The 14683-nt window shown below is 46.4% G+C and overlaps 2 protein-coding genes across 3 annotated transcripts; one reads left to right on the forward strand and one right to left on the reverse strand.

Annotated features, from left to right (window-relative positions):
- Nucleotides 1-2723: 2723 nt before the first annotated feature.
- On the reverse strand, nt 2724-8552 carry LOC133895984 (uncharacterized). Of its 2 annotated transcripts, none has more exons than XM_062336507.1 (6): nt 6599-8552; nt 6037-6461; nt 5076-5237; nt 4533-4608; nt 3578-3736; nt 2724-3353 (listed from the first exon to the last, which is right to left on the reverse strand). In XM_062336507.1, exons 1-6 carry the CDS (start codon nt 8369-8371, stop codon nt 3261-3263), a joined length of 2688 nt encoding a protein of 895 aa, XP_062192491.1. In that variant the 5' UTR covers nt 8372-8552; the 3' UTR covers nt 2724-3260. The 2 variants fall into 2 exon arrangements, with proteins under 2 accessions (XP_062192491.1, XP_062192490.1); XM_062336506.1 differs by having other exon boundaries at nt 2725-3353; nt 6037-6470; nt 6599-8551.
- A 772-nt stretch (nt 8553-9324) lies between these two features.
- Nucleotides 9325-10659, forward strand: LOC133895147 (uncharacterized). The gene is made up of 2 exons (XM_062335327.1): nt 9325-10119; nt 10570-10659. Exons 1-2 carry the CDS (start codon nt 9325-9327, stop codon nt 10657-10659), a joined length of 885 nt encoding a protein of 294 aa, XP_062191311.1.
- Nucleotides 10660-14683: the final 4024 nt, after the last annotated feature.

A 14683-nucleotide genomic window follows, 5' to 3' on the forward strand; every position in this document is an offset into this window, starting at 1 on the left:
ACTTGTTCTAATTTTCGCTCATTTCCTTTCCTTCTATGCCACTGGTTCTAATTTTTCATTCCCTTCCTCATCACTTATATGTATGAGATGTTAACATGCAAAAATATCACTCTATACTTACCCATCTTTCTTCATGTTACCCCCATCTCGAGCAGTCTTCTACTTCCTACATGCTACAACCGTTGAAAACGATCAAACCAAATCGCAAACCAATCAAATCGGGAGGAGAGACAGATGAGATGAGCACCAGGAGAGAGGAGTGAGATAGAGCAAATCAATAAAAAAAACTCCTCTCTTCTTCCTCCTACCTCAATCAAATTTCTCTGCTATTTGAAACAAATGACAAGGTCCACCGGTCTAACGGTGCTTTTAGTTGATGGAATTAAGGAAGGTGGCATAGATGGGAGCGAAAATTAGAACCAGTGGTTTAACCGCGCTTAATTTGTTAGCAATACAAACACTGCCACACACAATCGCCTAGGGAGGAATAAAAAGAACCTACAAATCCTAACAAGAACATAGTGACATGTTTTGTAAAACAGTTGTGCGTATCTTCACATACAGAAGCTGTAATATTTATATTTTATTATTTATTATCATTATTAAAGAAAAACACAAGAACATACTACCCTTGAAAAAAGTCCCGAACCAAGTCCTACCCGTTTCTGCAATACATCATCGACGTCGATAGTCACCTCACGCTCGGCAAGTCAAAGGCGACACTACACATCTCGTTTCGCAAGGGCGAGACGGAAAAGGAAATGACAAAACAGGCATGCAGAAGAAGAAACTGCCCCGTCGGCTCGCCTGCGACCATGCAGACAACGACAAAGCCTTCCCTGGACGCGACCGATCGAGGGCGCCTGGGCGTCGTCCTTGCGGGCACGGTGACGCCGGGGGCAGACCCCGCGCGCGCGGCGGCCGGCGTGTCACGCGAAGCGGCCACCGGCCGGTGAGCCTGACTTGATTCTTTTTTAAACCATGAGCACGAGAGCGTTCCTCTTCCATTCAACGTGGACGGTTGGGCGTTGATCAGCAGTGTCAGTAGTGACGCGTCACGCCGCGTCGTTTGTGGAAGGAGTGTTGTGATCTCTTTTGGATTTGCGTAGCCGCGTGCGGTTCAGTTGCGACTTCCATAGTGATGTGCAGTAGTCTTCGTGAGAGCAGTTGTGACTTCGTGTCTCCTCCGTTGAGCGTCTTAAGCGAGATTCAATTATAGAGTATTCAAGAAAAAAAAATCAATTGTAGAATATATTCTTGCTTGCTCTCTTACCTTTTTTGATTTAATATATCACATTGTATGGTTGGCAGGTATACTAGAATATATGACATAAGTGACAGAATGGCAATAAAAAAATAGCAATGATGCTACTACCCACAATATTGCATGAGTGTAGTGGACAACAATCAGTTGTCGGGATGATAGTAGGCAGCTTTAAAAAGAAGGGTGCCGATGATAGGGGACCTAACGATCGTTAACCTCCGAAGATAGGGAAGAAAGGTATAATGATGGAGGGAGGAGCTGCATCAGGTGGCAATCGCAGTGGCAGGAGGTAGATGCTGAGCCAAAAAGGCGGTAAAGGGTGAGGAGATGTAAGAGGTGGGAAGTGGAGACAACATATTTTAGAAGGGAATGTTCAAGAATATACTGTATTAATTAGGACCAAAAGACTAGATGGTTACAAAGAAAAAAGTCCCCGATGGTTGGAAATGTTGAGGAAATATAGTGCATTTCAAGCAACATTAAGTTTTGTAGAAACCTAAATTTATTTTAATACTCTTAAGAAGACAAAAAACAGGAAATAAATATAAAAAGCAGGGGCACAATAATTTAAAGATCGAAGCATGGGGGAACGATACCAGGCAGGTGGACGTCCAGGAGGCTAAGGGGCCGTTTTGGCAGCGTTTCTTGCTCCCGTTTCTCTCCAGAAATGGCAGAATCCCTGCCAGACGCCTCCGCTGCTGAATGTTCCAGATGAGAATCCGGAGAAATGTTTCCCGATTTTGCATTGGGCGCTAGAATCGGTTGAAAAGCCATTTGGCAGGAGAAACACTCGATTCATTCCCTACCTCCCCCTACGTTTCTCTTCTATCTACCCATCTGTGCCATTGGCCAAAGTTCCCCATCCCGCAGCCGATTCCAGTCGTCCTGCCCGCCCCCATCAAGCATCAAGGAGGCTGCAGCTCTTCTGCTCCACCGTTTGTTCGTTTGCTACTCCGAGACATGGATGATGAGATGATTTCTTGTACCATTAGTAGTCGACTTGGGAGGCAACATGCCCTTTTTTTGCCTAATGTATGCGCACTGTCTGGTACTCGTATATTGTCAGCCCAATTTTACTTCCTTTGGCAATGTGTGTGCAGTGTGCTATGTTGACATGAACACGAACAGCGATTTCAGATTTTATTGTGCAAATATCAACATACACACGACATTTGTGGTATATTTTGGGTAGTACATCGGTAAAACCTATCTTGGAACCATGTATTTGGTTACCACTCATTTATAATGTTGTTATTGCAAACAAAACAAAAAACAGCATATCAGTACAAGGGCAAAGTGATCAATTATATTATCATCCTCTCTTTTAAAAAATCGAATCCAATCAGCTAGCCAAAAGATTTTCAAAAATGATTATGATTCACCCGAGAAACATTTTCAAGAAGAATCCGAAATCTAGAAGAATCCGCATCCTAGCAAACGGACCCTAAGTTTACACAAAAAAACAATAGCTCAGTCAGGTATTCATTCTGCGGAATGAGGCTCCTTATTCAGCAAAAAAAAAATGCAACTCTTTCTAGCGTCCTGCATCACTGCATCTGGGTGGGAAAAAGGCTTCTTGCAGTTACATTACATTTCCGGCTTTACATGTTGCTGCTGGGGAAAAACATGCCAGGATTAGTATCAGTGACTCGGTTTGCTAACGCACTGGTCACCATCATATCTGAAACAAAACTGATCAGAGTACCGTTCGTAACCATATCTGACACGTAAACTTTCCTTCAATAGTTTGCATAAAGCGTCAGCGGATTTTCCACTGTACCGTTTGTAACCATATCTGACATGAAAACTTAATTGAAGAAGAAAACAATAAGCATAAAAAAAAAGTTTCCATACGAGCATCTAACTAATTTCAGCAGGGTGGGTTGACAAATAATTCCCTACTGGAAGCTGCAGCCACCTTCAGAACCTCCATGTCTAGACTCCTAAGCTAGGCAACTGAACAGTTATGGGATTCTAGCATCATTCTTCGCACAAGCTAGCGGTTATCCATTTGCTCCAGTATGCTCCCTTCTATCCCGACAATTTTGACCGATGGGTTTGAGTGACCCTTGAGGAAAAAATCTGTGATCTGCAATGAAATGATTCATAATAAACAGTTTTCATAGTCTGAAACAAATGACGCTGACGTGACTCGTGACACTACCAATCAACTATGAATTGTACAAGTTGAATGTTAATTGTGTTCCTTCTCAATATAGCCATATGGCTGCTGCCAGAAAGAGAACATGTACCAAGAAAGTGTATTTATATCAAGATAGTAGTACTTGTTATTTACTAGGAAGGTCATCGCACCTGGGTACACCCAAATAGCTTGAGAATCCTCAATGATGAGCAGCTGTCAACAATCAGCCCTAAAGCTTCATTGGTCAGTTCACGGCAGAAGGAAAGATCCAGATCCTCTAAGCAAGCAGAACACGTGCGAGCAATTGCAAGAGCAGTAAGGTCTCCAGCCTAAACGAAATACAGAAAATGAGAGCCAATTATGTGCAGCAAATTGGTCATATGTGAAACAGCTGAAAAGCATCGACAAAAATGGTCAAGGAAACAGCAGGAAACAACACCAGCAATAATTCCGTAAGGCAATTCGGCAAGTTGACAGCATGTCATAACTTAAGTGGGGCAAGTAGAATAACATTTCCCAGGTAAGTAGATTTACAGTCTCTTCATACTCTCCATTGCCCCAACTGGTCGTGTCTAACAAAGTTATAGGGTTACACCAGACAACCAAAAATGTTCCAATATCCCCAATTACTCTTCAATAAATATAGACTATCTGGGTGCGTCAGTGCAATTTCCCTCTCCCCATTAAAAAAGTGTGATCACTGTTACCAGTTCTCTCACACACACCCCCCTACAGTACAATTCTCTCGACTAACCAACAAATATTTGTTGTGTGTGAAGCCTTCCCAAAGGCTTGCTCACTGGCATTTTCCAAATGCTCTGTTTATTTACCTTTTCCATCAGTGACAGGTCGACATATATTAATTTGCATCTCATGTTCATGTCATGTCAGTTACACATATCATTATGAGTGCAACCTAAATTACAAGCAATGAAACGCCTCACAATCAATCCATAAATAGCCTTTTCCCACTATATGATAGACCTTCCGTATGGTCTCTTGCTCAAAAAAGGGGGAAAAGACTAAAGTGTGTCCATCCCAAACAAAAATAAAGTTTGAACCCAAGAATAAGGTTCTGTATCAGCGATAATCACACATCCAAGAAAGGAAGAATGGAGGAAGTACCTTCTCAACATTGTTTAGCATTAACTCAGTTAGGCATCCTCCGGATTCTTCCAAATATTGAGACACAGATTCATCACTGTAATATGGATCAAGTAAATTATAACATCAGGAAGCATTTCCATGATCTCATTACAGAACAAAGGTAGATCAATACACAAAAAGAGTACCATAAAATGAATTAACAAATAATCATTCTACTAAGATGAAAAACATAGTTCCACAATATTCAAATTGTTAAACCTTGCTCGTTTCAACTTCCAGGACCCCTTCAGGAGACTGGAAACCAGTCAGAGCACCTACAAATTACAGTGGTATTTTGCTTTCCCTTTTTCTTTGTAATTTATCAGCTCTGGGTGTTCAATTAATTTTAAAAAAGTAGTAACTTAACAATACCTAGATAAAAGGTAATCAATGCATACTTAATAATCATCTCCGCCATCATTTGGAAGCCTTTAAAATACAGTGATACACAGGAAAATTGACATAATGCACATAATCCTGCTTTATAATGAGGCATTTCAAAGTTGAAACAGCAATGAGTACCTGAATGTGTTTCTTTGAAGTTTTAATGTCTTTATTTGCCCACAACCATTGCGAAGATGTCTCATTGCTGAGTCACGCAACCTATTCAAGTTGCGAAGGTCTAAAGAAGATAACTGTGGACAGTTTTCCCCAATAGTCTTGATGGAAGATGAGGTAAGTTTCCTACATTTAGACAACACAAGAATAGGAAGTCAGAAATCCAGCTCCATGTCGCTTCTCTATATCTGCATAAGCATGCCATATTTGACTTAAGAGACATGATTAGTTATACAATCATACTTGGTCACTGAGAAAAATTATGGTAGCAGGCAATTGTGAAGAATGGAGTTGGTTAGCAGATAGGGAAAAGTAATTTCTTAACAATTTCCAGTTAAATGTGGAGATAAAAGAACACAACTCCCAGTAATTCCAATTAGAATCACAGAAGGTTTAAGGGGCGCTAGTAAAAAGGATAAGAAATTTTTTTAAAGCCAAATACCAATGACATTAGGAGCATGGAAATACTATATAATAGCTGCATCTGCGGTCTCAACACTCTAGACATAAAATGGCACAAATTCATATCTAAAATGGCGTACCCCCAGCACACATGCAGGCATGAGCACAAACACACAAGTAAGCACTTATCTAGTGCTTCACAAATAGAAGACTGATGTACAAACAACACGAAGCAGCGGCTGACATTTATTGCTCATTGAGGTCAAAGTAGGCTTATTAAGAATTCTTCCTTAATGTAGGCCCTCTAGTTAAATTAGTACCAGTGGCTTCTGCTCTGGACTTGTAGTTGTATTGACAAAGTGTTGGTGCCACGTCAGTTAAATAAACAAGTCCTAGGCTCATACAGGAACAGTATAAAACCATACAGGTGTTAGATGCGAATAAGAACATACTAAGATAACTATGGTACAGCTCCTACAATAAAGAACATATTGCCTGCATGTAGGAAACTGTGAAGACTTACGAGCAACCGGCAAATGCTAGCTCCCTAATATTTGAACCATGTACAGGAATGAGCTCGTTCACAAACTTGTCACAGACAGATTGTATTCCAGACATTGATAAAACCTCTAGATGTTTAATCTTCTGTAGAACAGGGAGGATCATCATAGCCTCCACATTTATGCAGTCATCAATATACAGTTCCCTAAGTACTGAATGTAACTTGTTAGCAAGAATCTCGATTCCAGATGAAGTAAGAAGAGAACACTCGCACAAATTTAGAACACTTAGAGAAGGTGCCGCGGAGATGATCGTGTCTAAACCCTTATCAGAAAGACGATAATTTCCCTTCAGAGATATTTTTCTCAACAGAGGCATGCAGTTAGGAACCTTTGCTAAGGTAGTAGGCAATATGTAGTCAGGCATGCATCGCCCAGATATGTCAAGCTGCAGAATCTTCATTAAGACAACCACTGAATGAGTCCTCAAAAAATTACTTAACCAAAAACAATAAGGACTTAGCAAAATGCGCAAATCCCGTGCTCATAACACAGAAACTGCATAAAGTGTAAAAAAAATAGTACCTGCAAGTTTTCTGTCCTGCATTTCCCAAAAGTTTTCTCAAAATCATCCTCACTTAACCATGAGCACTCACTAAGCTGCAGTTCTGTAGGACTGTCACACAATAGTTCATTGAGAAGATGGGTATTCATCTTCCTAGAATGACACAGCATCTTCAAGAGTTTATGCTTTAGCTCCTCTGGAATACCTCCAAGTGATTCAATACTTTCAGCATTATCCGCAAGAGTGTTTAAGCATAAGCTTGTAAGTGATGGAGCAGCTCGTACTGGGTTTTCCCTATCCTTCAAAGGCGACCAAACAATGACCTTATCAGCAGACTTGTACAGCTTAGAAGAATTCGACTCTCGAGCTCTCAATTTAGCATCTCTATCTTCATATATCCTCGCCGCCGTTGAAAATGGACCTGGCCAGTCCTGAGGGTCAGCAACAGGCTCTAAATCTTCTGTATCATCATCTTCACTATGTTCCTCTTTATCTGCGTTGAAGAATGCAAAGTTAGGGGCCAACCTAATAGCCCTCTCTCTTGCTGCTTGCCTCCGAAGTGGCTCCATAGAAGCAGAAACTGATCTTGAGTTGCTCTGAGTCTCTTTAGAATCTAATGGATCCAAATTCATACCATCCTCACTTGCGCTCAAAGATGATAAACTATCTTCTACAACCATCTTTTCCTTTCCTTTACTATCAGGACTATATTTGTGCGTCCTGGTACCATCTCGAATACCCACACTAGCATCAGCACCAGAATCGTTATTCCCCAAAACTAGCTTCCCTCTTCCTTTGACCTCTCTAGGCTTGTATCTTCTCAACTCTTCCTTGAAATACATATCTGCATAAATATCTGTTTCAGGGCTTCCTACAGTATATGGTAATTGTTGAAACACGCCGCCAACTGCCCTCCCAACCAAATTATGTGTGTACATAGACTCCCCGTGCAAGAGATCCTGTTCCCCGCTACTAACATCTCCAATTTCCTCCTTGCCTGTCTTGGCAGGATCATCCCCAGTTGCCTCGTCAGCACTATCCATGTTCATCGAAACCACACTCGGTGCAACCATACTTGGACCAGTGGGCAACTGCGCGGCTGGCATCTTCATGCCCAGCTCCCCCAGCATCACGCAATCCTCGTCATCATCGCTCTCCGAATCAGCCACATACTCCGTCTCAAATCCCCCAACCAATATGATATGGCACCGCTTTGCCGCCGCTCCCGTGTCCCGCTGCAGCATTTCATCATGCACCTGGCCTCCACCCCCAACCCCTTCGCCTGATCCAAGCCCCGCCTCTCCACCCACCTGAGCGCCCGTCTCCATCCGCCTCTTCGCGATCTGAGACCCCGACCGCAGGCTCATGGACGTCCCCGCATCGCCCGCCAAAACCCTACCCCCCGACCCGCCGCCATCGCTCCCCGAGTTCCCGGCCCACGGCGAGGCGCCAGGGGAGGCGGAGGCTCGAACCCGAGCCCTCCCAACCCCCTCCCCGCTCCCACCCGACCCGGGCCCGGGACCAGAGGAACCGCCTTCTCGCGCCGAAGGCCCCGCCGTGGGCATGGTCGGGCTGGCGGCGCCCGCGAGGCGCAGGCTGCGGCGGGGCGCCGCAGCTCCGGGGGACTTGAGGGATCCCCAGACATCGTCGGGGGAGGCGGGGCCGAGGCCGAGGCCGAGGCCGAGGGATGTGGACGGGGATGGCGCGGGAGTCCCCTGCGGGACACCGGCCGCCGGAGGCGGCGATTGCTGGGAGGCGCTCCTGGCCTTGGCGCGGGAGCGGAGGTGGGGCATCGTGGAGCGAGGCGTGAACAACGCAGGGGTTTGGGGGATTGGAGAGAGAGAGAGAGAGAGAGAGAGAGAGAGAGGCTTGAGGGAGAAGGAGGCGGCGGGGTTGGACCGGGCCGCGGTTTCGTTCGCTTTTTCTAATGGTTTTCCCGCGCAAACAGGGAGAGCAGGGCGGAGGCGCGGGATGGGACGGGTGGGCGCGCGGTGTCCCGGGTCGGTGGCGGTGGCGGAGCTAGGGATAAGATCATCTTCAACAGAATTTTTAAAATTTTATTCTTTAAAATACTATTACAGTATTACTTATCACTATTGCAGCATCCCTCATTTCCTTCATCTCCAATAGAATCTTCTTTATTTTATCCTCTATCTTCTTTTTCCTATTTTGCAATATTGAACATCGGACCGACATAACAGGCGACGTAGCATCCCATTGCACTGGTTTCTTGTAACATAAATTGTGGTGTCTTGCAGTAGAAGGAATCGTGTAAAGCAAGGATGAAGCAAGCTTGCGACCGAAGCCTCCGACGAAGTGGCGTGTCAGGGAAGGAGCACAAGTGTCTTCTCTTGGAAGGTTCGGCCAGGCACTATATATGGGTGCACGAGGGCCTCTCATTTGCAAGCCACGAAATGGAGCCTCGTGCTGCATGAAAATAGTACATGAGAGAGTTATGCTTCTCCACCGATTCGTCCGATGAGGAAGATGAGTTGGTCCTAGCGACGCTTGCCGCATGGCATGCCGACATCGAAGCTTCGGCCAGAGGGCCGTGGGGCGGCTCCGTCCCCGGGCACCGGCGCATACCTAGGAATCGGCTGGAGGGACACAATCGATTGTACAACGACTACTTTGCTGAGTCCGCAGTGTACCCCGACTACATTTTTCGGCGCAGGTAACACTATACGTTGGTGTACGTACGGACGATTTATGAAGTACTACTGATCCATTGCCGTGCAGGTTCAGGATGAAACGCGATCTATACTGCAAGATTGTGAGGGAGGTGGAGGACCATGACCCGTGGTTCAAGCAAAGGAGGAACGCTGCCGGAGAGCTTGGGCTGTCACCCCTGCAAAAAGTAACTGTCACTTTTCGTATGTTAGCTTACGATGCTCCTGCAGATTCTCTCGACGAGTGCCTCCGGCTAGGGGAGAGCACCATCATCGAGAGCATGCGGCATTTCGTGCGGGCCATTGTCGAGGTGTTCGGTGACGAGTACCTCCGGGCGCCGAACGAGGAGGACACTGCTCGATTGCTGGATATGAACCAGCATCGAGGGTTCCCCGGGATGCTTGGAAGCATCGATTGCATGCACTGGAGGTGGAAGAACTGTCCCACGGCGTGGTCCGGTTCGTTCAGGGGCCATGTCAATGCACCGACTATCATTCTAGAGGCTGTGGCGTCGCAGGACCTATGGATTTGGCATGCCTTCTTCGGGATGCCAGGTTCATTGAACGACATCAATGTGCTGCACCGGTCTCATCTCCTTGACAATCTTGCTAGGGGAGTAGCACCCAAGGTACAGTACTCTATTAATGGCCACCATTACACGATGGGGTACTATCTTGCAGACGGGATCTATCCAGAGTGGGCGACATTTGTGAAACCCATACCAGCTCTAGTAGGCCGGAAGCATCAACACTTCGTGGTGCAGCAGGCGGCTGCACGAAAGGATGTTGAGCGGGCATTTGGAGTGTTGCAGTCCAGGTTTCCCATAGTCCGTGGAGCGGCGAGGTTGTGGGATCAAGAAACCCTCAGCGACGTAATGACAGCGTGTATCATCATGCACAACATGATAATCGAGGATGAGAGAACGGCCGGGGCTCTCGAATACGTCTACGAGGGTTCGGGCGAGGACGCGGTGCTGTCTCACGAACCAACCCCTCCCCCCCCCCCCCCCCCGCTTGAAGCATTTATGGAAAGGTACGGGCAAATTAGAAGCCGACCAACGCATCATCAACTCCGTGACGACATTGTGGAGCACCTGTAGCAGATGCAAGGAGGACAGTAGACCTCATGTGCTTAAATAAATGTACTATGGTTCGACGTAGTTATGTGTCGCATTTCATCGTGTAAAAATATATGTCTAGGTATTGTTGATTCTGATGTGGCTTCCATGGTTTCATTCTATCCTAGTGTACTTTCAGCCACACTAAATATCATGAAATATTTGAGGTTTCTCATGTGCTAAGTGAACACCAAATGGTTTTAGTTTGTTCCTGAAACAGACATCGCTGCGCACTTGCAGTTCAAGCACCACGGCTGCTACTCGGTCCAGGAGTTCACACGCATACAGGTGTAGCAGCCGATTCATAGTTCGAAGTGGGTCGACAAGTATAGCAGGTGCAGCAGGAAAATGCAAACAGGTGCAGCAGGAAAATGAGTACATGTCTAGCAGGAAAATGGTAGCAGCAAGATGACTGCAGGTACTTGGTCCAGAAAAATGGTAGCAGCTACTTCAAGGTACAAAATTAAACCTGCATACTGGTATATCAACAAGTGCACATGCATACTTCCAAGTACTTGCACACAGCACATGCACATAATAGAAATTGTTGAAGGTCCTATGGAATTGAACACACAGTAAGCCGTAGAAGGAAAATTCTGTCCTCAACAAATACCGCAAGCATAAAGTACATAAAGGATACATAGTTTGCAAAAATGGGCAACAGGACTCAGGGGGCAGATTCAGCTCGGCGAGCTACAATTATGCTTCGGCGGAGGCTCCTGTAATATGCCTGCTGGTCCTCGTCCATCTGCGAAATGTCCATGCTCATGATCTCCCTCTCCTCCCTGATCTTTTGCCTCTCCTCCTTGACCTTTTCCAGCTGCACACGCTCCTCCTCAAGGCGCAACCTCTGCTGCTCAATTCTCAACATCTCTGCAAAGCGATCAGCGCGTTCCTTCTCAAGTTTCTCCTTCACCGCAATTTGCCTGTCAAACATCTCAAGCACTGGTTTTGTGACCGATGTAGATGAAGACGAACCGCGAGCGAGGTCCTTTGCCTTGTTGCGGCCTGCTGGCCGAATCTGCCGGTTGCTCCCGCTGGTATGCGCGGCGGTCGCCCCTTCACCTTCGTTGCAGCCGGGGGAGGACTCTCCCTCCTGTGTAGATACCGGGGTTCCCTCTGCCCCGGTCTTCTGCTTCTTGCGAGACGACTCTGTTTGCCATTTAGGATGGTGGCGTAACTCGACCCAGCAGGGCATCAATGTGAACTCCCTTTTCTCAGCTGCCTGGAACATCTTACATGCAGCAGCAATCTGAAATGGGACGAAATCAGATTTAATGGAACGCATTGCATGAATTGAAACTACACATTTGCAAATAATGATGCTTACCGTGTCTGCCTCTGTCATCCCACTCCTCCTACTACGCAGGGCCTTAGCATAGTGGCCGCAGAATCGCTGCACCATGCCGTTGACGAAGGTCCACCTACCCTGAAGAGACTTCTTGTTCCGAGTGCTAGGGAAGTCCTTGTGCTCGTGGTAAAATGACTCGATCCTCTGCCAGAAAGCCCCCATACTCTGGTTGGTCCCCACCACTGGACCCATACTCTGGTTGGTCCCCACCACTGGATCCATACTCACGTTAAGCCACGACTTCACAAGATGAAGGTCCTCCTGGATCGTGTAACTGCTTCCACGATCACCTGCCGCTGGCAACTCATTCTGTCCTTCCGGAGCCTGATCTTGTGCCGAAGGAGGCTGTGTCCCGAAGAAGTCATCCTGGGTGGGCGGCACAACATCATCCCACGGAATGTCATCTTCATCACCCCCGAAGAAATGGGGCGTACTCCATACTGCTCCTGAAATGTGTCAGAAAGGCGATGAAATACATGAACCAGGCACTTTATTCGACAAAGACAGTAGGCACTATAAAGGTAAGCAACATATGGTTAGATTATATCAGTACAAACCATGAACTCGACAATCCAGTACACAACACTATGTTTATTACCACTAAAGACGACAATGTACATAAAGCACTTTACTGCAGATGCCACGACCTATCGGATTCTACAGACATAGAGTCCATTGAATCTCCACACAACAGCTCATCGGCGCTCCAATCCACAGGAACAATGTCGTTGCAGTCGACATCCTGTGAACCGGACCCTTCCTCGATCAAAGTGCTAGTGTCGGACACTTGCTTGCGATCGGCACCGGTCTGCAACGCATCTTCCACTTGGAAGACGAGCATCTCCAATTCCCCTGCAATGTTCTCGACCTGAAGGAGAGCTCGGTTCAGGTCGACATTGGCGGGGGTGCCCTCCGTACTCAAGTTGTCTTTCACGACATTCTTCAATTCCGCCGCCATTTGTTCGACTTGGTCCTGCATTTTTGAGACAAGAGCGGCAAGCGAAGCGGCGTCCATCTACAACCAATGAGAGCGATGGCTAAACTGAGAATCTATAATTTTTACCTACCAATCATGCATACATTCTGTACATTTCACTTTCATGTAACTTTGCATACATTTAGTAAGATGCAATGGTGCACTGCGAGAAGAAGATGGCACATATACTGACAATATATGTAAAATGCAGAAAAATGAGATGCTGACTGTGATAAACATATGCCTTTGCAGCAAGGGTACCTTCAAATCATCTGGTGGTTCTCATACATCTGCATAGCAAAAGCATGCATGTCTAACATATTTATGGACTGACTGTGAGACCAATGAGCATGTGTCACTGACCACTACACAAGAAGAACATATACATGATGTTGCACAAGTAGACCATTTACATTTACATGATGTGAACACTGTGACGAGTTGTATGTAGGGGCAACTACCGCAGTGAACAACATTTCATTCACATTACTGAATATATGGAACATGACACAAGGCAACTATATAAATTATACACAAACAATGCTTCTGCATATAATGAACTTGCCAAGGAAACATAACAGAAACAAAGCCATGCTGTCCCAAGGCATACAAGTACATGTTTGCAACCGTAGTGTGCTGCATATGCATCATTTCGCAACGAAATAAAAGATGACCAACAAAGAAACTGCAAACTGTGAAGTATACTTAAGACAAGCACAGGAGAACAAAAGTTTTCTGATTCATGCCTACTTAAAATCTACATTCCATACTCTCAACTATACTTTGATTCATGTGGACACACCGGTACATAATTTGTCCAACCGAGGCACACACGGATCTGGACACCAAAGCTCTACTCCCACAAGCACAGGATTGAAGCCTACAATGTAGTGGCGGAGCTTCAACAAGATAGCAGGGGGGGCTAATGGATGCATAAGTTAATGGATGCATCCAAATTTACACAAGATTTGGTGCTTCTGTTACTATGTAGCTGATGAAGATTACTATGTTCTAATGAGAAGTTCCTAGCCTAGGGGGACCATGGCCACCTCTGGCCACAAGGAACCTCTGTCCCTGCTACAATCTGTCCATCTATGACGACGAACCCCAGCTAGAACCGAGCTTCCTGGTGTGCTACTTCATACCAAATGTACTCCAACAATTTGGTTCTACAGGTCGGTTGCCAACCCAATCCCTAGCGCCGAGAACACCACCACGGTTCCCCCCCCGGCGACCACCGCAAGTACTGGATCTAGAGGCCGGAGAACTTACGTTGTTGCTGACGTCGTCCTTGGTGCCGTCGCCGAGCCCACGGACGGAGGGGAAGATCCAAATGCCTCCGCCGGATCTGCTTCCGACCTCTCCTCCTCCGCAGGGACCGCCGCCGAGGACCCCGACCTTTCGCGCTTCCGCCGGAGTCCCACCCCGCCGTCCTCACCGCCACGCCGCCTCGCCAGGTCCCCTTCCGCAGCTTCGCGGGAGCAGGCGTCCCCTCTCCTATCCGCTCGCCCAAATGCTTCCTACAGAGACATTTCCGTTTGCCGAACGTCTTCCCCACCCCGCATCCCTGTCGCACCCGATACGGACTCCGTTGGAGTCGTTTGCGGGCGCCCCGAGCCGCAAATCGCCCGCAACAGGAAAATGCCGCACCGATACAGACTCCGTTGGAGTCGGTCTAAGAAGTAAAATTTATATGTTTTTATTTAGAAAGATTCTCGTGTGACTTTATTAGTATTATTTATTATGTGTTTTAATGATTAAGTTGAAGAGTAGAGAGAGTGAGTGAACACATATCATCACAATAAAGAGAATTTTTCATAGGACAGGGTCCTATAGAACTTGCTTCTAGGAGGTCGAGGCAGAGACGTGCGAGCGAGCGAAGCCTGGTTGGGTACGCAAACACTCGGTACTCTGCGGCTGGGATTATTGCGTCGAGATTCGTGCTCGATGAGGGGCTTGCCCCTTGCGGCTTCTCTAGTAGGGTGGGACTG

Source organism: Phragmites australis, chromosome 16 (assembly GCF_958298935.1).
Source record: "Phragmites australis chromosome 16, lpPhrAust1.1, whole genome shotgun sequence".
NCBI lineage: Eukaryota > Viridiplantae > Streptophyta > Magnoliopsida > Poales > Poaceae > Phragmites > Phragmites australis.